The 24,390-nt window shown below is 53.3% G+C and overlaps 1 protein-coding gene across 3 annotated transcripts in view; it reads right to left on the reverse strand.

Annotated features, from left to right (window-relative positions):
- Nucleotides 1-24,390, reverse strand: part of ADAMTSL3 (ADAMTS like 3) — a 48,163-nt gene that overhangs the window by 9,962 nt on the left and 13,811 nt on the right. For 2 of the 3 annotated variants that reach the window (XM_056113952.1, XM_056113950.1), the window contains 19 exons: nucleotides 20,374-20,501; nucleotides 17,408-17,453; nucleotides 16,634-16,870; nucleotides 15,894-16,014; nucleotides 14,379-14,453; nucleotides 11,006-11,163; nucleotides 9,364-9,475; nucleotides 8,586-8,724; nucleotides 8,423-8,473; nucleotides 7,959-8,163; nucleotides 5,451-5,598; nucleotides 5,286-5,370; nucleotides 4,255-4,541; nucleotides 3,932-4,061; nucleotides 3,257-3,449; nucleotides 2,995-3,174; nucleotides 2,616-2,769; nucleotides 1,287-2,265; nucleotides 757-884 (listed from right to left, as the gene is read on the reverse strand). In XM_056113952.1, coding sequence (XP_055969927.1) covers nucleotides 757-884; nucleotides 1,287-2,265; nucleotides 2,616-2,769; nucleotides 2,995-3,174; nucleotides 3,257-3,449; nucleotides 3,932-4,061; nucleotides 4,255-4,541; nucleotides 5,286-5,370; nucleotides 5,451-5,598; nucleotides 7,959-8,163; nucleotides 8,423-8,473; nucleotides 8,586-8,724; nucleotides 9,364-9,475; nucleotides 11,006-11,163; nucleotides 14,379-14,453; nucleotides 15,894-16,014; nucleotides 16,634-16,870; nucleotides 17,408-17,453; nucleotides 20,374-20,501 — 3,556 coding nt within the window. The remainder of the gene's footprint in view (nucleotides 1-756; nucleotides 885-1,286; nucleotides 2,266-2,615; nucleotides 2,770-2,994; nucleotides 3,175-3,256; nucleotides 3,450-3,931; nucleotides 4,062-4,254; nucleotides 4,542-5,285; nucleotides 5,371-5,450; nucleotides 5,599-7,958; nucleotides 8,164-8,422; nucleotides 8,474-8,585; nucleotides 8,725-9,363; nucleotides 9,476-11,005; nucleotides 11,164-14,378; nucleotides 14,454-15,893; nucleotides 16,015-16,633; nucleotides 16,871-17,407; nucleotides 17,454-20,373; nucleotides 20,502-24,390) is intronic. The other variant, XM_056113951.1, reaches the window with a different exon arrangement.

Consider the following 24,390-nt stretch of genomic DNA (forward strand, 5'->3'; position numbering starts at 1 on the left):
GAGAAGGGGACAGGAAACTGCATTACATTCCTGCTTCTGCCCCTGGACAAAGCTCTAGGGATGATTCTATCTTCACTTCTTCCCCTTGGTGAAGAGCTCTGAGGATGATTCTGGAGACTGTGCTGAGCTCATGAGAGCAGAGGACACTGTCCTGGATCTCTCTGTGTCCATCAGAGCACCTGGAAGTTCACAGGGACACTGCCTGAAGACACAACTGGTGGACAGAGGAACAAACAGATGGTGAATAAATGGATGGTTGGTGGCTGGAGGCAAAGATGCAGGGAGAGAGGGATGGATGGATGGAGGAAGGGATGGAGAGAGGGAGGGAAAATGAATGGATGAATGGATGGATGGATTAAATGGACAGAGGGATGGACAGATGGATAGAGGAATGGATGATAAATGTATGGACAGACAGATGGATGGATGGATAGACAGATGGATGGAGGGATGATGGAGGGATGGACAGGATAGAGGGATGGAAGAATGAATGCCTGAATGGATATATAAATTGGCGAATGAATAAACAAATGGAAAGATGGAGGGATGGACAGATGGATGGGGGAGGCATATGTAGTAGGTGGAGGGCTGACTAGATGATGAATGGGCAGACAACAAAGAGAGCAAGTAAGGCTGTTTCCAAATGCCACTAAGGTGGCATCGGGTGACTGAAGCTGCTGCAGTTGAGGAACTGTGGCCCCCAAGCTGCACGTGGAATCCCGCACCCACCAGGCTTTGTGCATCACCCTGGGGTACCTGCGAACAGCACCAGAGAACCTTCTGTGTCGGAACCCAGATGGCTGGACACTGAGCATCCATAAAGCCCTCCTTCTTTCTTTGTTGGGTTCCGTATCTGGATTTTCCCCATTCCATCCCAGATTATTCTAGAACAGCCAGAGAACACATTCAGAGAACACATTCACATAATGTATCTGTTTCTTCCAGGGCCACTAATGGTGGACTCAGATGTTCTTGTGACTGCACAACTCCACCCCACAGTTGTGCCCCCACCCGCCCTGCGGGGTATCCCCATGATTCTGTCATGAATGGCCTGTCACTGATTTCATTTCTAAAATGCCCTTCAGAAAGGGCTTCTGAGGGCTGTGGCCACCTTGGTCCTTGGGGACGCAGTGAGGGGAGAAGACTATCCCGTGTTTCTGCGCTACCTTCCCTGGAACAGCAGAAGATGCTGTGGGGAGCCTGAGAGGCAGTGGAAGGTGTTCCAGGACGTATAAAATCCCACTCACCTGCTGAAGGTGTTCCAGGGTGCCTGGGGGCCTGCTCACCTGTCAGAGGGCTGGACAGGAGCCCCATTCTTAGTCCACATGAATGTGGCCTCCATGGGGGTGAGCAGCTCACACAGGATGTTGACAACTGTGGTCCTGGGTGTCACATACGCTGTGTCTCCAATCCTGATGTTGACTGTCTGGTTCAGTGACACCGAGGGCACCTGGCTGGAACGCATGAGAGTGGGTCCCTGAGGTTGGAGGGTGGGTTTGCCTATGCTTTCCATGACTGGGTGTGGGGGTGTGTCTTCCTGCTGGGGCACAGCTGCAAGGCTGGTCACCAGCTGGTAGATGAGCTGAGACGCCAGGTCATCACCTGCTTCCCCTGTGCCCATGAGCTGGCTCATATTCCGAACTAGCTCCTCGAACTGGCCCACATCCATACTGTATGATCCAAGTTGTGCAGCCCCGTCTAGCTGCTGCAGTTCCCAGAAGCTGCCGGTGCCCCCACAGGGGCCCAACAGCGCGTCCCGGGAAGGCTGCTGGTCAGCCTGGCCCTTGACTGACTGAAGCACCTTTTGGCTGGCTCTCATTTTATGGCGTGTGGCTCCCAGGGGGTCTGCCTGGTGGTCCATGCTCTCCAGAGTGGGAGAGCCTCCACTCTGCTCTCTGACTGCCGGGGGCAGGAGGAGCCGGTTGTCTGTCCCAATGAGCTTGAGGATGACAGAGTCCCGAACAGAGCCCGCGATGCAGTGGTAGGTGCCGATATCGGGAGCGGTGAGGCGGCGCAGCTTCAGGGCACCTGACTTGGTGATGACCAGGCGTGGGGAGCTGTGCAGACAGCGGCCGTCCTTCTCCCACCGGACCTGCAGTCTCTGGAAGTGGCGCACGGGGCACCGGATGACCACGGAAGTGTTGGGCCACAGGTAGGCTCTGCTGCCCACTGTCAGGGTGATGCGCGGCTGTGCCCGGGTCTGAATGTAAACCCTGCGCACGCCGAGGATCTCAGGGCGCTGCCCCCCGAGCTCTGCCTGCACCACTGCGGGGAGGAGGGAGGAGGAGGTCAGTGACCAGCGCAGCCGGTGGCAGCTTCTGAGGCCGAGCCACCACGTGCTTCTGGGCTCCGTCCGCTGTGGAAACGCGGAGACAGAGCATGCTCAGTGCTCAGGAATCACGTGGGGCCCTGCACAAACCAGGCCCCCCAGCTCGGACACGGCCCAGCTCTCGGGCACCCTGGCAGCTGAGCCCCGTGAGGTTACAACACCCTTAGGATTGAACATGCGTGGGTTCTCCCCGACACCTGATCAATGTCATCATCCTAGATCCCACATGATCTACTCTGGGTGTCACCTGTGGGTGTGAGGACAGATGGTATGTGGGGCTGCTTACCGGGGCAGGCTGACATCCAGCAGGTACGCACGAGTGGGAGCCCTGCATGGGCCCCGCACATCTGCTTGCTGGCAGGCACACGCCGGCCCCCAGCTGTCAGCCTCTGGCACACCTGCTTCCTGCGCTGAGTCCCCTGGCCACAGCTCACGGAGCACTGCAAAGGGGGTGCCTCAGAAGGGCAGCAGCCAGGGCTGCAGTGGACGAGTCTGGGGGCACGAGCCAAGAGGGGTCCCATGGAACCAGGCGAGAGCAGGCTGTGGCCCACTTTCCTACCCTCCCCAGAATGAATGAGGAACCCTGCAGGTCCTCCTGTGCCCCTGCCCTCTGCAGGCAGGCTTCAGAGGCTGATCTGAAGGAGCAGCTGCTGCAAGGGCCTCACCTGTGACCAGCGGCCTGTGGTGAGCTGAGGTGGACAGTCAGTCCTGGCACAGGACTTGTGGGACGAGGCCTTGGGCGCTGGGCACAACTCGTCTGAGAGGCTCCTGAAGCTACCGTCTGTGAGCAGCTGCCTGCAGGTGACCCTCCGCCACTGGGTGCCACCCCCACACGTCCTGGAGCACTGAGAGGGGCAAGGCCATGGTGAAGTTGCTGGGGTGCGGCCCCTGCCACTGTCTGCTACGTGGGGGTGCTGGCTGGCCTACCTGCTGCCAGTCCTCGACATGCCAGCTGGGGGGGCAGGGGAACTGGCTGCAGGCTTGCAAGCCATGAGGCTTCTCCTCTGGGCAGTCCTGGGGTGGGGCTGGGGACTCCCCAGGGTGTAGGCACTGAACCTCTCGGGTCTGGATGCCCACCCCACAGCTAGCTGAGCAGGGCCCCCATGGGCCTGAATGCCACCTGTGTGAGAGTAGGGGAGGGGAGGAGGGAGAAGGAAAGAGGAGGGGTAGGGAGGGGAGGGACAGAAAGAGGAGAAGAAAGGAGAGAAAAGGGAAGGGTTGGGAAGAGGAAAGCAGACAAGGGGTCGGGAGAGGAGGGGAAGAGGAGGGATGGGAAAAGGAGAGGAGAGAGGAGGGGTGGGGACAGCAGGGGAGAAGGAGGGGTGGGGACAAGAGGGGAGAAGAAAGGAGGGGTAGGGTAAGGAAGGGTGGGGAAGGGTCGGGAAAGGAGGAATAGGGAGAGAAGGGGAGTGAAGGGGTGGGAGGAGGCGGGAAGAGGGGAGGGGAAGGGAGGAGGGGAGGAAGGAACAATGAGGCCGCTGAGAAGCACACATGGCTCCTCCTGGCTTGACCCCAGACAGGTCTCTGCTAGGGCGTGTCTTGCACAAATGCCCTTCCCAGCAGCTCCCCAGCACGCATGCACTGGCATGAGTGAGCACCCACCTGGGTGGGCAGGGCTCTGTGTTGCACGACTGGCTCATGGCTGGGGGCCGGTGGGCCCTGTCACACAGGGACTCGTTGACGACCCTCTGCGTCTGAACATGCAGGCACACGGCAATGGCTTCCTGGTGGCCTGGGGGTTGGGTGGGGAGAACACCCCAGGGACTGAGAGTTTTGCACTGTGGGAAGGGCAAGCACAAGCACCAGGCCCGGGAGGCTGCCCGGGAAAGAAGCCACAGTGTTCCCATTCGCTTCAGCAGAATGAGGCCCTTGACACGCCCACGCTCGTGTGGGCAACCCCGCCAGCCCCCCACGCGGTCGGCTACCTCCCCGACAGGTGGCGGTGCAGGGGGTGAAGCCGGCGTACTCCCAGTCGTAGGCTGTCTGGCCATCATGGGCGAGGGGAGAGGGTGGCTGGCGGGCGGTGGGGCTCTGTGCACAGGCTTGGAGGAGGCAGGGCCGCTGGGTGGGCAGTGTGGGGCCCTGGCACTCATTGGCAGGCAGCTCCGTCTCCGTCTGTGTGAAGGTAAGGAACACGAGGCACCGCACCTCCCGGAGCTGGATGCCCGGACCGCACGTGGTGCTGCAAGGGGACCAGGGCTCGGCGATGAGCCTGCAGGGCAGGGTGGGTGCACGTGACCACTGGAGCATGGCACAGACACTGGGGTTCTGCTCTGGTTTGGGGGCCATACCCAGCAGTGCTCAGGGCTCACTCCTGGCTCTGTGCTCAGGGATCCCTCCTGGCTCTGTGCTCAGGGCTCACTCCTAGCTCTGTGCTCAGGGAGCACTCCTGGTTCTGTGCTCAGGGATCCCTCCTGGCTCTGTGCTCAGGGATTCCTCCTGGCTCTGTGCTCAGGGGTCATTCCTAGCTTTGTGCTCAGGGATTATTCTGGGTTCTGTGCTCTAGGATCATTCCCAGCTCTGTCTTTGGGGAACTCTATGCAGTGCCAGTCAGATGGGTACAAGGCAAGTGTTGTCCCCGCTGATGGCTTCAGCTCCAAGATTCAGAGCTGAAAGTCTTCTGCACTTGGGGCAGTGGCTCTGGGTCCCAGTGACCCTGTCTCTCTGTCCCTGGATTGCAGCTGCTCTCTGGCCAGCTCTCCACCCTGGTAGGTCTCAGGTAAGTGGACTTGAAGGAACATGTGAGATTATGCCCCATGTCAATCAGGACCCAGGACCCCCCAACCCCCCATACTAACAGCCTCCCTCCTTCCCATGCTTCTCATGGGTTCTTTCTATGCACGACCAGGGACTCTGCCATAAAGACATGAGCTAGCAGGACATCTGGATGTGAAAGGCACTGCTGGACCCCAAGGAGGACAAGACCAACCTCAACCAGGTGCTCAGAGCGACTCACGTGGGCTCCTCAGATGCTCGTCCCCTCTCCTCTAGCTCATGAGCCTGCTTCAGCCACGGCAGGCTCGCTTCCACCGGGCCTTTCTCTATGGAGAAAGGGGCCCAGAAGGTGGGTTCAGCGGGGGAACGGTCATATGACTGGAGGGGCTGGACCTCATGCACGCACCTCTGGGCTTGTGGCACGGGACAGGGACCACACACTCCTCCTTGATGTGCAACTTCAGCTGTGGGTTGCAGCCACCCACGTGCTCGCCCCGGTGGTCAAGGCACAGGACCACTCTGTAGCGGAGCCCACGGCCGCAGGTCACCGTGCACTGGTGGGAGGGAAGGAGACTTGTGAGCGCATTCCTGCACCCTGCTTGGGCATCACTCTCCCTGCGGAGGGGAACACAGTTACTCTGTCATCAGATGAGGACCAGGCTAATGTTCTGGGGTCTTGGGGCAGAACAGCTGCCTGGCTCATGGCAGGCCCCAGGTTCCACGCTCAGCACAACATTCCCCAAACACCCCTAGGAGAGAGTCTGCGAGTAGCCCCAAGCACTGTTGGGTGCAGCCACGCCAAACAAATCCTATTCATCCTCAGAGATGAGCAATGACCAGAGGACAGGCAGATGCAACTCTGGAGACGGTGTGAATAGTCTGGTGAGTGGCTGAGCTATGACAATGACAAGAGTAATGATGGGACTGTGACACCATGAAGCAGACAAACTACTTACCACTGGGACAATGAATGTGTGGTGCTGATGAGGCAAGGATGTTGTTCATCACAATGTTCCAGTCCCAATGTGAATGTGGTTCAAATGACTTATTACAAAGACATGCACGAAACATCACGGTGACTGTGGTGACTGAGTGATCAGGGACAAATGGGAAAGGTCCCATGTCTCAGGCTCAGTGCTGGCACTGGGTCTGGCAGTGGGATTTTGATCCTGTGAGTTGTTTAGAGTTCACAGAATCAAGAGGCCTCACTTGGACAAACTCTCCTGTCTCTATTGCTGTGGGAGCCAGCTCTGCCAGCCTGGATGTGCTGGCGAAGGAGTTAGCAGGAGCAGAAGATGAGGGTGCTAGAGACCCCCGAGACTCACCACACAAGGAAGCATTCAATCTGCTTCTAGAAACTGGTTTAAATGAGCACTGACCTTTCAAGCCACTGAAATCTGAAAAAAATATTTGGGTTGTTTTGATTGTGTACTGAGAAATTTAATAATAACCATATCAAGGAGCATTTTTCATGCTTAGAGCCTTGTGGCCACAGGGAATTACATATTCATTTCAATACTTTAGGTATTTTTTGGAGAAAGGTAGAATTCTATAATCGCTAAAAGATGTTGGGACATAGAAACTACACTATCTAGTAGGATAAATGTTTGTGGGTAGAAGACATTGAACTATGCAGGGCCCACAAACTATGTTTATGGGGAGAAGAGATTGAACTAGACAGGAGGTAGTAGTGCATGCAGCCGACTCGGGTACTCAACTTGGGTACTTCCACAACTGACCCCTGAGTACAGATCCAGGAGTAAACCCCGAGCACTGCTGGATGTGACTCAAAAACAAAACAAAATGAGAGAGAAAAAAAATCGAACAGTGCTTCAGAAGGCCTTTTTTGTGTGCTCTTTTTTAAAAAGGAAAAGCAGCAGGAACTGGGGAGATAGTACAATGGGCAGGGATCTGGTCCTGTATGCAGCTGGTCTGGGTTCAATCTCTGGCACCATATGGTCCTCCAAGTGCAGCCAGGAGTTATCCCTGAGCACAGAACCAGGAGTAAGGCACTGACGAGTGGTTTCGCCCCCCAAAGGACAAGTTAAAATAAAGGAACCAAAGCAAAGGACACAAATCACTGTGACACCTCCACTCCCTTGGACACGTTCTATAAAAGGCTCCAACCCTGTGATTCAGAAGAATCGTCACTGTTCACCACTTGTTAGGAATAACATCGTTTGATACCACTCATTTAAACTTCTGATTAAAACATTTAGATGTGCCAGCCTACACATAAAAGGAAGGGCAGGAATGGACCAAAGGCCCTTTAGGGGTATGTCGCCTCTCACACCTCCCAGCATAGGAGATACAAGGCAGGCAGTAGTTCCCTTAGGGCTTACACAAATCCCCCTTCAGAACTCCATATGCCCTTCCCTGATCCCTTCAGATGAACACGCCCCTGACCCTGTGACCCCTGCCCAGGGAACAGCACACCTCCACGCCTGGTATCTCTGCCTGGTCACCTACAGGAATGTACCCTGAGGTCCTGGCTTATACCATTCTAGGAAGTCAAGGGGAATAGGAAAGGGTCATGGAATGGGGGCACTCAATGGGCTGAAGCACATGCCTTGCAGCTCAAGGCCCCAAGTTCCATCCCCAGCATGGTCCCTGAGTCCTAAACTGTTGAGATTGAGTCACTATACAGCCAGGCTGACTCAGTGCCACCAGGAGCGGTCCCCAAGGCCCCCTGAGTAACATATGGTAGCCCCCTGCCAAGAAAGCTACAAGAGAAACAAAAACCAAGACACTTCAGACTCAGCTTCATGGAATGCCCTGACCCTAAGCACCCCACGTGTGTCGATGCCAGGGCTCCCTCTTGTCCCCTACTGCCTAACCAAATTTGGGGCCAGGAAGAGGTTCTCAAACACACCTGCTGCTCCAGGCCACTGGGCTGTGTGGCGGCTCACCTTACCTGTGACCAGTCCATGGCAGCCCAGCGGGGACAGTGGAAGAGGTTGCAGGTCTGCAGAACATGGGGCCGGGGTGCGTACATGCACTTCCACTCTTCCACCTGCAGGACAGTGCCCTGCACCGACTCCTCCACACACACAAAGCTGCGTCTCTGGATGCCACCGCCACAGGAGGCTGAGCACGAGGTCCAGGGGTTGTGCTCCCAGCTTGAGAGGACATGGAGAGGGCATCACTGCTCAGCGGGGCCCTCCGCTCAGTCAGGGTTCATGGCGTTCCCCAGCCCTCACTGTGAGGTTCTGGGATCCCCAGGAATGCTGAGTGATTGGCAGGTGCCAAACCGGCAAGAGCCCCAGGTAGAAAGGGGTCCTGTGGCTTCAGTGGCTGGACCCTCCCATGAGGTGCCGGCAGACACCCCCACACCAGTCTCCTGGCCCACAGCAGAACTAAGGGGGTGACAAGACTCACCGGGGCAGGGGCTGAAAGTGGTCATAAGGCCTGATCTCCTTAAAGCCGTCACTGTTATGGAAGGAGGCAGGACGTGAGCTCAAGGCAGCAATGCCCCCTGCTGCTGGGCACTGCAGGGGGTGGAAGGACCCCCCTGGCTACCACCTGCACCCAGGGCCCCCACCTGGATGGGCATGGCTCCATGCTGCACTCCCTTAGCTTGGGCTTGGGCTTCACATTCTCCGGATAGTAGTGGCAATAATGATCGGGGACCACCCGTCCCAGGCGCACGTCCACGCACTCTGCAGAGTTGAGCTGGTAGCCTGGGGTGCAATCAGAGATAGTGAATTCAACTGTGCACTATCCCGCTGCAGAGGCTACCTGCCATGCTTCCCTGTGGCACAGCCCTGCCAGGTCCCCAGCCTCACCCCTCTTTCAACTCTGCCCACTCCAGAAATGCCTTCTCTGAGACCTGCAAGATGTCACGAGGCCGAAGCCTGGCTGGGTTTGTCCTGACTCTGACCCACCTTCTCAGGTCACTATCCAGTGCACCCATATCTCCACTCCCACCCTTGCTGCCCATCCTTGGGGTCCTAAATCCTTCCTCCTTCTTCCATGTCCAGTCCTAGCCCCGCTGTCTGTCCTCAGAGTCCTGAGCCCCCTTCCCTCCCCCATTTCCTGGCTGCAGCTCTTGATCCTTCTGTGTCTATTCCCCTCCACAGCATTCCTGAGCCCCCCATGTCCACTTTCTGCCACCAAACACCCCACCCACCCCCTGTACATCCACCTGTGGCAGGCCAGCACTTTCTAAGTCTCCGGTGGAATTTCAAGAAGGAAGGGAAGTGGCCTTTGGCCAGCGCTCTGTGCACCATCCAATGCCTAAATGTTCTGGGCCAGCACCTGCCCTGCTGTTCCCCACCAGTCCAGCGTTGCCTGTCCATGTCACTTCCACACCTGCTCACCTCCACCACATGTGGCCGTGCAGGGGAAGAAGTCGGTCTGTCGCCACTGATGGCTGATAGGCTGGTAGAAGAAGAACTGGACAACGCTGTCCCGGGCTGCCACGTGTCGGGCCTGCAGAGGGTGAGCCAGGACAGAGCTTCACGGGACAACCAGTGTTGGATCTCCGCGCAGCCCCCGGACCCTTATCTGCAGACCTCAGAGGTCCCCAGTCAGCAGACAAGGACAGTAGTGGACCTGGGTGGGACAACCAACCAGGAGACTGCTCAGCTATGGGCTCCGAACCTTCCCGTTCCTCCCCACACACAGGCAGCACCACTTGTCCTGTCTCTATGAGCCAGGGTTGTGGATTTATTCTGACTTACACAGACACGAGTCCAAGAGTTTTTGCCTTTCTCAGTGACTTATTTCACTTAGCATGAAGCCCTGCATGAGTCAGGAGTAGGCCCTGAATACCACCAGGTGTGGGTCCCAAAACAAGATAAATTTGTGAAAATCTGAAAAGTGGAATTCCATATTATCCAGAAATATATAGAAAACTCCATTACAGACAACTGTCTGGACAGGGGAACTCCGAGTAAGGCGGCTGACTGCACATTCTGTGCACAGAAGCTTGGCAGAGCAGCTGGGCCATGCATGGGGTGGAGCCCGCCAGGGTATGCAGAGATGCTCTCTGGACATGGGACACAGGACAGGGCACCTGAAGTGCTCGTGCTAAATGAATGACTTGAGGCTTGAAAGACAGTTTCCCACAACCTCACTCACATGCAGAACGCAAACAACTGACACACGAACTAGCAAAAGCAAGAAATTCCTGGACCCTGTGAAAACTCGAGTGGCTGCAGGAAAGATGGAGGTGGGCTGGGAATCATCAGAGGTCTTGATGGGGTTTTGGAGGACACATGTCACAGACACACAAAGAGACAGGAAACTCCTGAAATTCAAAAACACTGTACACTGATGGTAAATCAACACAGGTTGGTAGTGTGGGGAAGAGAAGAATGACACACTTTCAAAAAACAAACCTGAAATGGAATATCTCTGAATAGGAACAGCACAAAATCACCCAGTGAAATACCCTTTTTCTTTTCTCAGGTATTTGTCATCTTACCCATCTGCATCGCCCCTGCCCTACAAGGCAGTGCCAGATCATCCCTGGAGGGTAAGGTCCTGGGGAACAGGTGGCAGCTACTCTCCTGGGTACTGCTAGGACTTCCTCAGGATACACAGCATTTGACCCTGATGTCTGTGTCCAGACACTATCCCAACACATGGCCCTTTAGGGGAACCCGGGGCAGTTGGCAGCCCTGGGTGCAGTTGGAGGCAAGGGGCTTTTGTCTTCAGTCGTTGATCCCCTTAAAGAAGGGTCATTTCTAGGGGTGCTGAAAAGCTTTCTCTGGGAAGGGAGCAGAAGACCAAGGAGAGATGCCTTAAAACTGTCAGAGAGATGCCAGTGGAAAGTGGGAAAGGCCCCAGTCATAGCCACCATGGGTCTGCTGGAAGGACCAAGCCCCTTCTCAGCAGGGGTGTGAGTGAGAAGAACACGTCAGGCACCACCTTTACAACAGGGACTGAGGGAGCGGTGCTGAACATGGGGGTGGCTCATGGAACCCCCTACATGTTCCGCTTAGGCGCAGGCCCTGCCTTAAAGATGAAGTCAGCATTGAGTGGTCCCGGGACTCTGAACGTCTGCCTCTCCGGGCCACGCTGGAACTCCACTGTGCTGTTCTCCACCACGAACGTTCCGGCGCGAGGGAAGCTGTACTCGCCACGGCTGCCATGCAGGGTTTTGGACTCAATGACTAGGATTTAAGGAGAAAGAATCAGTGAGACCACAATCTTGGGAGAGCATCTTATTTCTAATGCTCTTTGGCTCAGGCCACCACAGCAGAGGAAGACACAGAAGCAGCATCGCTGCCCACAAACACCAGAGGCGGGGGAGGCACAGGTCCATCCGATGGGGCGGGACAGGGGCATCTTTGTTTTTTCCCATGATGCAGCTCACCCCCATGGAAATCCCTGCTCCTGGCCTTATTGCCTGCTTGAACATCTTGTTTTTTGCTTAGTTTGGGCCACACCCAGCAGTGTGGGTTGACTTCTGGCTCAGTGCTTGGGGGACACTGTGGTGCAGAACACACAGGGATTCTCACACGAGTCTATGCCCCTGCCCTCTAAGCTACCTCCACATCCCCATGTGAACACCTTAAGCCAGAGGCCTTTGAGGGTGACTGTTCCCCAGTCCCATAAGAACAGACTGCTAACAGTTGGGGCTCTATGCACCTAGACCTGGGGCCAATCTGCCTGTACAGAAACCCAAGGGCACTCAGATCTCTCCTTAAAACCGTCTGATTCAAGCGGGCTGTGATTTCTCCCTTTCCTTTCCTTCCCGCCCTTTGTCCTGGCCTGTATAGGCCTGATCTAAGGCTGGAGACCAGAACCAGAGGCAGCGTGGGTGTCCATGTCTTGGTTCCCAAGTGCTGCCCTGTCCCCATCCCTGGTTCTTCCACCATCTGAAGCCAACATCACAACAAAACCCAAATGCCAGCTTCTCCAGTGCACAAGAGGAAAGCTTGATCAGACCCAGAATTAGCGGGTCTCAGGGGTGGAACCTAGGACCTTGTGGCTACTGGACATGATGCACTGGGCAGGGAGTGCAGAGCCAGTCACTCTCAGCCACAGCAGGCCATGGAAGGCATGAGGTCTTTGCACAAAGCCCGTGTCAGAGCCTCCCCACCGCTCCATCTGTTCAGGTCTACCCAGCTCCGTTTTCAGAACTTAAAGAACTATTTTGGGACCTGAAACTGGGGGATGGCCTTTTGTATAATGAGAAAATCAGGCCCAAATCACCGAAGTGTTCTGGAAACATCTTTGTAGTCAATCATAAAATCTGCCGGTTTCAAAAGTTGTTCATCTTCAGTATAGTCAGAGTTGGTGAAAGGTCTCTAAACTCGACCTTTTGGATATTTATGTCAGTCCTCAAAGAAGCACAGGCCCATCCTTCCCCAGGCTCCCCCAAACCAAATCCCCACAGCCTGCCATCTGTCCCCACAGGAGCGTCTCCTCTGCATGGGGAGGATGTAATGAGACAGTGTGAGCTGGTGGCTGTCCCTTTGTGCTTAGTGCGCTCTAGGTGTATCACCGTGTTTGGGTGCCTGGCTCCCAGGCACTGCAGAGACCATCAGCAGGAGCATGCGAGGTTGCATAGACATCAGCTGATGGGCACATGGCTGCCACCTTTCCCGCTATTACCACTGATGCCACCAGCAAGCCTTGCTGCTTCCTATCTTTGAATCCAAAGCGGCCTTTTAAAGGCGAAGAAGAGAGGCACGGTTTGGATCTGAGTGATGAGGACCTGTATGGAAGGCCCATGGGATAACAATGACTCTTGTCAAGCAACAGGAACTTGTGCCCTTTACAAAGGAGCTTCCTCAGTGTCCTGGCACATGACAGCCTTAGAGTCAGAAGGCATAGGCAGGAGGAGGCTTTATCGGGCAGCAGTGCCCCACGGAGGGTCCATGTCAAAGTGTTTTCAAGCCTCAGAATGAATGATCCTGACTTGGCTGCACATGCTTCTGCATCTGGGTTGGATAGAACCAGCCACATTCTTTCAGCTGTAATTCACGGCAGCGGCGGGCTGGCGGCTAGAATTCCTCCACACTGTCAGAAAGGCATTCTCCAGCATTCTGCTCAGTCCCTGTGCTTGAAAATTTCTTCCTTCCCTCAAGATTTCAGTCTGTATTACTAGTGACCTTAAACATTTTTATTGAAACATCTTGATAGAAGCCTTTCTCAGAGGACATTACTGGCTGGAATATTAGTTTTGCATCCAAAATATACAAACACACATATTCAAAAGCTACCAAAAACATAAAATAGTTCTGACCCTGAGAAATTGTAATGATTTAAAAATCTGATGATGGCTTACCAAAAAAAAAAAAAAAACCCTTCGCCAAAAAATGTAGCACTTTGATCCAGCAGGCGTTAATTTGTGTGGCTTTAAAATTGTTCTAATAGCATTTTGCACTGTTTCTGGAAAGAGCACGCTAAACACAGGAAGCCTCGTCAAGGCCGAGGGGCCAGTCTTGGCAGAGACTCATTTTGGCTCAGGAGACTCAGGAGAAATAGAGGAAAACTTTGGTTTTTCCAGTTCCTGTAGGTCCTGAGAGGCCAAAAAAATGATCACGGAGGAGATGACATGGGACTTTGGCCAAGGAAAGAATCCAGCTGCGACCCTCCCTGCTCCCTTGGTATTCCGGGAAAGCAAGCGTCCACAGGCTTAAGTGGGGTCAGACACACCACACCACACATGTTCCCTGCACACGTTTGTATGCGTGCACACACATACACACACACACAAAGCCATACAGACACACACAGACTCAGACAGAGATACACAGACACAAACACAGACACACAGATACACAGATTCACACACAGACACACAACACAGAAACACACAGACATAAGAGACACAGACTCATATACCAACACATACAGACAGAAACACAGACACACACAGACATAACCACATACATACACAGAGACACAGGCTTAGACAAAGACAAACCAAGAGACTGAAACAGACACAGAAACACAAATACAAATACAGTGACAGAGACAGACAAACAGAGACATAGACAAACACATGCACGCGTGCTTTGCAGCAGATGGGATATCTCTCTTGATAGCTGAGTTTGACATCTTTCTTTAGTTTTGTTCCAAATAGCAACACATCAGGATGACTCTGCACCCTCAGATCCTGGTTAATTCTACAAAATTTTGTCCACACAGAACTCGGTTTCCTCTCCCAGGAGCAGCTGACTGCCATGCTGGTGTACCTGGCACAGGCTGAGGAGAGAAGGACCCCAAGCAAACCTTTTCCCACTGAGAGCCAATCCAGACATGGACCAACCCAAGAGAGGTGAGTCCACTGTACTGTGCTCACAGAACAAAGACGTTACTATTTGTCAGAAATATTTGGTGAAGCAATACAACAAGTTGGGTGACGTCTACTCACAGAGATGTGCAGGCCCCTTCACTGTGATTCTCACACTCCGGCTCCCCAGAGGAACAGCGATGACATTCTCCTCCCCTAGACAGGAGGCAGGAGAGATGCAATGAGATGCGTGGGCATGCACACAACTGCTCATACTCATATACATACACTCTCACAGACACCATACATAGTCACACCAATACACAACACACACGTTCAGTCACATTACACACATACATACACTCACAGGTACCACACACACATTCACACACATAGTCGCATCATACATTCAAATGGTCATACCACAATCACACACTGTCATACCACACTCACACACACAATTCTCACATACACACACATGACCGCTGCCACAACCTCCAAATCAGTCATAACCAGCCACACTGGCTAGGAGCTTCTGCCCATGAACATTGTGGGGGACATGCTGGGGCACAGGGGCACACTGGCAGCTTTCCAGGCCAAGGGAACACACCATATGCCAGCATCCTTGGATGAACCTCCTGCCCCAACACTGCCAAGAGGTGTCCTCTGTTGCAACTGGGGTCCACACACATACACCTATTCCCATCTCCACCATGACCTCTCCCGGGAGGCTGGCCGGGCACATCCCCCACTCCCCACTGACCCCAGGCAGACTGTGAGCCGTGTGTGTGGGGCTGACAGGACACACACGTTGCTCCCATCCCCAGCACTTCTACAACCTGTTCTGTGCTCAGCACCAAACATACTGAAGCCTGCGGACAGGAAGTGACCTTTTGCCCTCTGCCTCTGCAGTGGATAGAGGGATTCAGAATGTACCACCCCAAAATGTGCCATGGGATAAACTAGTGACTGTGAAGGGAAGGGTCCTGAGAGCAAGCAGCCTCAGGGGGACAGTGTCCCCCACCCACGGCAGGGTAATAGGTGTTTCCCAGGCTGGAGCACTGAGACAAACCAGAAGTTTTGTGGCCCTTCCTAGCACAAGCCCAAGTCCTTCTGCTTGCTCCTGGCTGACAGCCTGTTTGACAAGCACTGACACTCCTTCCCCTTCCTTGCCTGTCTGTGGGGGCTTGTACAGACACATGGGGTCCCCTTGCCTTTCTCCTGGCCACCTGCACTACAAGGGACTCTCAGTAAAGAACCTAAGGGCAGAGGAACCATCAGAGGTCACAGAGAGGTTTGACCAAGGGCACGATCAGGACCCTGGCAACCGGAGCACTCTCATTTCACAGAGCTAGTCGTGAATTTGAGGGGATCTGGACCAGTGCAGAAGTTCTACAAAAGATCCAGGCATAGAGGGCACAACGGGGAGCAGGGACAGGGAGCCTGGAGCCTTTCACTCTGTTTGTCTGCTATCTGTCAAGTTGTGAGGCAAATCTGTCACCCACCTACACTTGGGACAGCCCTCACCACCCATCAGACCTGGGAGAACCCTCACTGCCCACCCGCCTCCAAAGCTCTCACACCATCCCTGATCACAACAGGTCCTAAGGGTGACTCGGCTGTGCTGGGGAAGGAATAGTAAAGACTCAAACCTACTCTTTTCTGGGGAGACATGGGATTGGCCCCGCACGAGTCTGCAGGTGGAGCCATCCCCAGCGCACACGCCACAGCTGTCCTCCTTGGCCCGGCTTCCCAGCTGATGATCGCAGCCCACCACCTGAAGACAGAAGGACCATTCAGAGTGGACTGAGCTGGATCCCACTGTGAATCACCACTGGTCCCCATGCGGTCCTTGAGGCCACGGCTCAGGTGCCTGGATGCTCTGACACAGAGCCCAGGGTATGTCTTCCCTGCCTCCCTCCAGGGACCAGGCGGATGATGGCCTACTCATCCTCCCCCACATTTCCTATGGCTCAGAGGGTGCTTTCTTCTCATTGGCACAGACGTTTCTGCCCTCTCAGTCTGTCCCTCTCTTTTCACAGCCTGGCTACTGGGACCTTGGAGCTGTGCGAACACAAGCTTGACTGCCTGGAAAGGACATGGCCGCCCTTTCAGTGTGTGTTTGTGAGTGTGTATTTGTGTGTGTGTGTGTGTGTGTGTGTGCTGGGCCATGGATTCAGTGCCCAGGCCAGAGGATATGGTGCTGCTCATGCCCTGCAGTGGTGGGGAGGTCAGGGAGCCTTCAGGGTTGCCGCTGGGGAGGTCAGGGAGCCTTTCGGTTTGCGCATGACAATGTTCAGGGGATCACACCCAGGCTGACAACAGTGAGGCTGGATCCTCACCTACTAGGGGTGTCTTGGATGGCAGGTGCGATGAGGGGGCCAGGTGTGACTCACCTGGCAGGTCCCACTGATGCACATGTCCAGAGAGTCTGTGTTGCAGCGGGTCCCATCTAGCACTTTGGGTGCCAACTCCACCACCAGGCTCCTACCCCGTGCCTGGCACTTGAGAGCACAGGGGGCAGCAGGGTCATGATACTGGGGCAACCACTCGTGGTAGTGACCCTGATACTGGACATCGTTGTAGGCTGAGCACTGCTGGGCTCTGAAGTCTTCAGCGTCAGCAGGACAGTCCTGGCAGGAAGAAGGTCACAGTACAGACATCTGGGGGGAGGTGGGTGCTGAGCAAGCCTAGGTTGCTTGCTCTGTTCACAGCAGAAAGACCTTACAGGACCACCCACAATCATGCTCCACCTGGAAGTCGACGCACTTCTGCACTCCCTCTCCATCCAAGTGTTTCTTCCCCATGCAACTAAATTGTGCATATAGAAATGCCAACACTGGCTTATTTTCCCTGCCTTCAAGTCTCTGACCCTGCCCAAGGTCTGTGGAGCCCAAGCCCAGAGACAGACAGCAGAGAGGAGTGAGTATGGCACCTGGCCTTGTGCAGGGACTTCTAGCTTCCTCAGATCGACCACTTCCGTAAACAGAGACATGAGCAAACACTTGCCAATTGATAATAAATGCAAAGTGGCTTGAAAAGGGGGTACATATGGAAGGAACTGGCCAATGTCACTTAAACAGAAGTCCCTGTCCCCAAAGGCCATTGCATGACAACAGAAAATGGCCAAGAGCCTCCTCCAGGGTCAGTGTTTCTGTGGCAGAGCTTACCTGGTTGCTGCACGTCTTGTACCGAATATTCTGCCCTTCACAGTTCCTGAAGAAAGAATGAAAATGAAGATTTCACAGAAGTGATGGCCTGTGAGAATGGAGTCCCTTTCCAGGGGGTGCACCCAGGCTGAAGCACTGTGCCCCCATGTCCAAGCCCTGTCTTATGAGACATCCTAAAGTCCACTATGTTGTAAATATTCAAGAAGCACAATAGAGGTTGATGGGAAGAGTGGGAGGATGGGAGGGGTCATTCAGACACGGGGGACATGAGTGGGGAGAATAGTGCTGCCCCTGCCTGCTCTCCAGAGAGGCTAATAGAAATAATACCCACATCGAGCCATGCTGGTCCAGGACCTGGGAAAGCTTTGATTCCAATTTCCAGGGGTATTGAGAGTGCTTGAATTAGTATAAATACTGGGAACCCCCAAACCAGTCCGAGTTCAGAGAATGACATTTTTAAGCGGACAAAAAGGTCAGACATCCTTTTTCAGATGCTTTTTTCTGTTCGCTGTTTAATTTTTGTGAGTCAAAGAAGAAAACAAAACAAATTCTGTAAAAAAGAAACTCAGATTTAAAATGAGAAGAAACCCAGTCGTGGTTGTGTCTTAAGCCTGTGGTGTAACCTGTCTACACCCCGGCACTACTGGCTGTGTCTTCCTCCTGAGTACTGAGCCTGAAAATCTCAGCCTAAACCTCGTCTTTCTCTTGGAAGAAGCCCCTGACAGCTGCAATTGAAAGTGTAGGCTTTTGTGAATTCTCCCAAGACACAGCTGCTCTCCCTCTTCTTTCCTTCTCCAGCTTTTCCCCACTATGGCCACCACTGTGCCAGGATGTTAGCCTAACAGTGCAAGTGACTCAATCCCCGAGCACACTGGCGGTCTGGATCTAAACTCATACTGGCTCACAGTTCCTCAACCAGGGGTCATCTGAGCCCCTCCCCATGGGTCCAGAATATTCTGAGGGGTCACAGTTAAAGATGGTATCAGTGAGGGTCACGGCCTGAGTTGAGTGCACCAACTGGTGGGCCTGAAGGGAACGAAGAGGCTCAAAGGCGAGCACAGATTCAGCTCAGGGGGTTCCACCAACGTGAGGCCTCCAGGCTCTGAGCTAGGCTGAGTGGGAGGAGCCTTTGCAGGGAGCAGAGAGGCTAGTTAATCCAATGTGCTGAGGATGCTGGAGTTCTGCTTCCCTGAGTAGGAACCTGCCTGTTTGTTCTGGAAATGGGTTCTTTGGCCTGAAGCAACTAAACCACAGAAATAAAACTTTGGTTAATTGGTGATATGCAAGAGCACAGGAAAATTCAAGAACATCATTTCACAATTATGTATTTTCTAGCCATTACACCATTCATAACACCCTGAAGTGGAAGGGGTTTGAAGCCATAAATTTAGAAATATATAAAAAACATATGTTGACTGCACATAAGGGTACATGAAAAACATTAATAAAATTTCCCTGGAGTGTGCAGTTCTGTAATTTATTGCCTTCATTTGGTGATATATTGACTCAAATACTGGGGTCTGAAAGACTGAGAGGCATGTGTTTTGAGGAATAAAAATATATTGATTTTTTTAAAAATAGGAGCTAACTCAGACCTGTGTTTCCCATGACTGGCACCTGCCTGAAGTATCAAGTTGCGTGTTTTCTGCAAGAGAGAAAGGTGCTGGGCAGGCGCTGGGCTGTGGCACGACCACACTGCCCATGGATTTAAGTGGAACTCAGTTCTGCAATGACGTTAGCCACAAGGAACTAGGTGAGCAGAAGGACCACAGAAGTCTTTATAAAGTCAAAGGATTTTCCTGGGGCTCTTGGGGCCACAAGTCGGTATGTGAAACTGCCCCCACCAGCCCATGAAACTGTTCCGGGGAGTCCGTGAGGAGCTAGAACTGCTGCCCCCACAACCAGACCCAAGCTTCTATCTTAAATGGGTGCTGGGGCTGAGCCCCCAGAAGCTCCCTCTCCCAGTGATGCTTCCAAAGGAGAGAGGGAGGCTCAAAGTCTGGAGGAACACATACATGGTGGCCTGACACAGGATGACAAAAGCAACAAAAGAAAGAGAAGGTACAAAACCTAGAATTCCAGCAGCTAACCCCTCAAAGGGTGGTGGTGGGGAATAATGACAGCAACAGAGGCATTCCTGAGCTTCTGTGGGAGACACCCAAAGAAGCAATTTTATCATTGACCCCCAAGCCCTGGAGTGCAGCACAACAACCCGAGTGGGGGGTCCCTGGGAAATCCTCAGTGACTATAAGGCTGAGCAATTCTGAAAGGATGAAACAAGGTGCAAAGTCATCTCCAAATAAAAGCAAGTCACCAACACCCGGCTTTCCATGCAGCTCCCCTCCAGTGGCCCGCAAACCCATCCGAGGGCTCCCACATTTCGCCACAGAATCACTGCACATCTGACACCAATTTATTTATTTTCTGCAGAGATTCAGGATGCAACCATCACTTTTAAAACTTTTAAAAAACGTTTAAAAATTTTAAAACTTTTAAAAATCAATGCAGTATTAAAGCTCACTTGTCCCTAAACTCTCCCCTGAATGATGTAATGGTTCCTCATACCATCAGGCAGCAGCTGCAAGCCCTTTCAGGAGTCCCAGATGCACAGGAAGGGCAGGTTCACCAGCAGCTTCTGCAAGAGGCTGCTGAAACATGTGCACTACGGTGCTCGCTAGGCTAGTGAACAGAGCCATGCACACACCCACGGCACCCCAGCTTCTACGCAGAGATGCCCAGGACACAGAAGGGGACAAGAACCAGACCACCATGCCCAGCACAGCCCAGAACATGCCTTACTCACATCCACAGTACACTGGCTATGGGGGACTTTCTGTGGGGGTCATAGTCACACCCTGTAAACAGCATCACGACCAAATCTGGGAGTGTGGTGCTGGCTCCTGTGCTGAACAGTGGCACCCCGCGTTTCAGCACATTCCAAACAGAGAAGCTGGGACTCCACTCACCTCCCGGTCAAACACCTGCGTAGCGAGTACGAGGCCCCACCCCCACAGGTGCGGGAACAGTCGCTCCAGTCCCCCCAGGCATCCCAGCTGCCATCTGTGTCTTCTTCAGAATGAGCGTTTCTGGAGGGCTGAAAGAAGAGAACGCATAAACCAGAGAGAACTGTGGCAGGAATATCCCCAAAGCAGCGCCACCTTCTCCAGGGTTTACCCAAAGTTGTTCACAGAGACCTAAGTTGCCTAGAAGTGTTGTGACTGGGAATGGTTAAAATAGAGCATGCACACATGGACAAACTCACCCATGCACAAGGGCTTCCTCTGCATCCACACCAGGTACACTGACACAATCACACACAACATACACGCATAATAACATGCCTACACACAACACACACCTGAATATACGCATGTACACACAAGTACTACACACATGTATATACATGTATACCTACACACTTGCATGTACACAGATAAGTAATTCACACTACACACCTATATGTATGTGCATACCAACATGTCTACACACCTGCATATACATATGAACACACAAGTACTGCACACTATACACATGTATACACACATACCAACATGACTACACTTGCTTGCATATGTACATGTACACAGACCATGCACATGATAGGCTTAGAGGTGGTGGTAAATGTATTTCCACCTCCCAAAGGTTTTGTCCAGACAGCTCTGAAGTTGACTTGGGAAATGTGAAGCTGTCTTATCTGACACTGACTCAGCTCCTCAGGGGTTCAGCTACACAGTGGGGCAGCTCTGTGACTCTCGTTAGCAGCAGCTCTGCCCAAAGCCGAAGAACTCCCATCATGGCAAGGAGCTGTCTACGCGGGGTTGGAAGGAGTCTCCTCAGAGTGGCTATGTCCGAAGGAAACATAGCAGATAAGCTCTGGGATCTGAGAAAAGAAAGGGGGTGGTTATGATAGGTGCAGCTTGGTGGCACTCATCTCCTCAGCCTGCCACCCCTGCCTTGAGCCAGGGTGACTCAGAGACAGGAAAGGGGCTGCCCAAGCAAAGCAGATGTATCTCGAATAAATACAGCAGCCCTCCTGAGTCCTACAGACTTGACCCTGTAAAATGTTCATTCTCTCCAGAATCTAATCAGAACTCCAGAGAAAACTATTCTGGCACCTGTCCATATGGTTCTAAAGTCCAACTGGTGCGGTGAGCTCTGCCAAGAGTCAGGGGAAAAGCTGCAGGAGGGAAGTGAGCGGTTTCAAAAAGGCCTCAACTGGAAAAGCACAAACCTGGCACTGGAAGTTGCAGGCGGGTCCATTAAATTCCAAACAAGACATATCCAGAGCCAGCATCAAGCACCAGGATGCAGATGGGGCCACTCACCAGTGCCATGAATGTTGTTTTCTAATCACCAATGACTTAGCCACCAAGCACGGCCACAAGGACTCCAGCATGTCAGAGGTGAATGCAAGAGCACTGAGCCACAGAAGACTAGGGAAACATGAGATCCTTAGTCACCTGGCAAAGCAGTGACGAGACTGCATCGGCTCTACCCCCAACTAGGAACTCCAGGGCTGTGACCAACCTGGTTTGGGCCATACATGGCTGACAGGCACAGTTGGATGCATCTCACAGATTCATTCCCGCACTCAATGTATGCTGGATTCGTTCTCCCACACACCACGTGAGTCAGATTTGTTCCCCCACACCCCAAGCCTGGGTGATAGGTGACAGAGGCTAACTTTGGGAGATACACATGAACAAAACCAATTTTCCCTTTTGTCATTCGATATGTGAACAGGCTGACTGTGGAAAGTTGATACACATCATTGCATATATATTTTGAAGTAAAAACTGAACATTCTTCGCAGTATCGCTTTCATTTGTCTTCTTTCTCACTGTTCCATCTGTTTGTTTTCGACCAGGACAGAGAATTCTATCCATGACTTTTCCATCTTTACTTAGGAAAAGAAAAAAAAAAACTCGGGCTCTCAATTCTGATATGACTAAACGGGGCTGTTCACAGCCAGAACACTCATTTCCTCTAGCTGAGTTAAGGCACGCCTTGCCCCCTAAGAAAATGGTAAAGTGGCACCTGCAGAGGGACCAAGTGTTCCCTCTTCCCAGAAATAAATGTCCCCCAACCCCAGCTCAGCTGTCTTCTCTTTGCGTCGCCTCTATTCCCAGAGCAGCAATGACATACCTGGATCTCAGCTCATCTATGCTCTCCAGGATCAAAGCTCAGCACGTGGTGACACCACATCTGTAGACAGATGCTCCATGGAGCAGAGGAAATTGGCATCTGAGGAGCTGTCTTGTAGAGGCACGTCCTGCTCCAGCACCACGTGGCTTCCCCCTCTCGGCCCCTCCACCTTCTTCGCTCATGAAATCTGCTTTGGCTCCCTCCCTCCTGTTCAGTGGCACTGTCCAGGTACATGACAGAGGAGGAGCTCACAGCCACACTATCCTGGGCCTGTTTCCTGAGAGGAGGGGCCAACAGCAGAGGCTGACACACGTCTGGGCTGCTTGGTGGCAGGATCCCACCAAAGAAGGGAAGTGACTGTGGCCTCAGGGAGCACATGTTCTAAAGGGCGGCAGAACACCAAGGCCAAGCCCACGTCCCTAGCCCAGAATTCACGTACCAGGAAGCCGGGCCTGCTGTTGCCCCTGGCCTAGCCACCCTTCCCCACCTGGTGTTTCTCCACACTCCATCCCTGTGACGTATGGCGATGTGGACAGACATGGGAGAAATCCCGGTTCTAGACCCAAGCCATCCACCAGGACACTTTCTTCAGGTTTCACACCCGGATCTAAACCAGAGGCAGGTTAGAGCAGGGGCCCAGCCCTGAGAGCCCAAGACCCCGAATGGAAATTCCACCTCTTCCCTGAGTCGGGGGAACCTGTCGCCCCCCCAGGAGCAGGCTGCCTGCTGCACGTCCCTTCCACCTTTCGAACTTCCTCCTTCTGGCTCATCTCCACTTCCCCATAGAAGACAATGACTGCATATAGCTGATGCAATAAAACACCCAATAAAATGGTTCTTTGCCAAAAGGTGGCTATGAAAGCCTGGAAGGACACCATGAGAACACATCCCAAGCAGCAAACTGGGCCTTGTGCTGTTTGCTTAAGATGATCGAGCTGGAAGAGCTCTTAGGAAATCATAGTTTCCTAAGTAAAAGTTTTAGCTGGGGAATATTTTGGATGAAAAACTCAAAAAAGATATTGTTTCCTTATTAAATAATGGGGCTGGCCCGCGCCAAGGATCCTGCAGGAACCGTCAACTCAACCCTCATCCACACCGGAGGCCTCCCTGGCCTTTCTGGGGTCCCCAGACATAAATCAAATCATAAAATATTTTCCTGACAAGTTCTAAAACCTGTGACTTATAATGAATAGCACGGCTCTACCAGGCTTGCACAAACGCTAGTAATTAAAGCCAGACTCCACGTAGAAGGTCACTTACTGGAAATGCGATATTAAAGGCTCCACGTCAAAAACAACCGAGAGTACAGCCCGTCCACGGGGATGCTGCTTCCCACACAGAGGAGCGTGGATCAGCGCTGCCGCAAGGATGCCAGGGCCATGTGCAGCCAACTCCAAGGCCCACAATGCAGGCACAAATCGAGGGCAGACACACGATGGGCATTAGGCAATTGCCAACAAATGAGGGCAAGGCTCACATGTATAACCCTGTATTTGCGCTCTAGTACCCCAACCCCCAAAAGTAAGGTCGCCAAGCTGGTCCAGAGATGAGGGGACCCTCCCGCCAGGATAGGTGAGGCTCAGTCTGCCAAGAGCTGCCCTGGGCCCCCAACTGTCCCTCCTGCTCTCCCAGCCTCAGCTGGAAAGAGCTGTCGGTGCATGCCTACAACCCAGCCTAGCCCAGCCCTGCCCTGCCCTGCTCTGCCACCCAGCCACAGAAAACTACTGCTGAATCAGCCTCCTCAGCCCTGACTGCACACCCCACTCCCATGCTGCTGAACTCCGCTACACAACTTGCCTCGTCTCCAGAGACACCAAAAGCCACATTCAGAGCCTTGT

Source organism: Sorex fumeus, unplaced genomic scaffold (genome assembly GCF_029834395.1).
Source record: "Sorex fumeus unplaced genomic scaffold, SorFum_2.1 ptg000024l, whole genome shotgun sequence".
NCBI lineage: Eukaryota > Metazoa > Chordata > Mammalia > Eulipotyphla > Soricidae > Sorex > Sorex fumeus.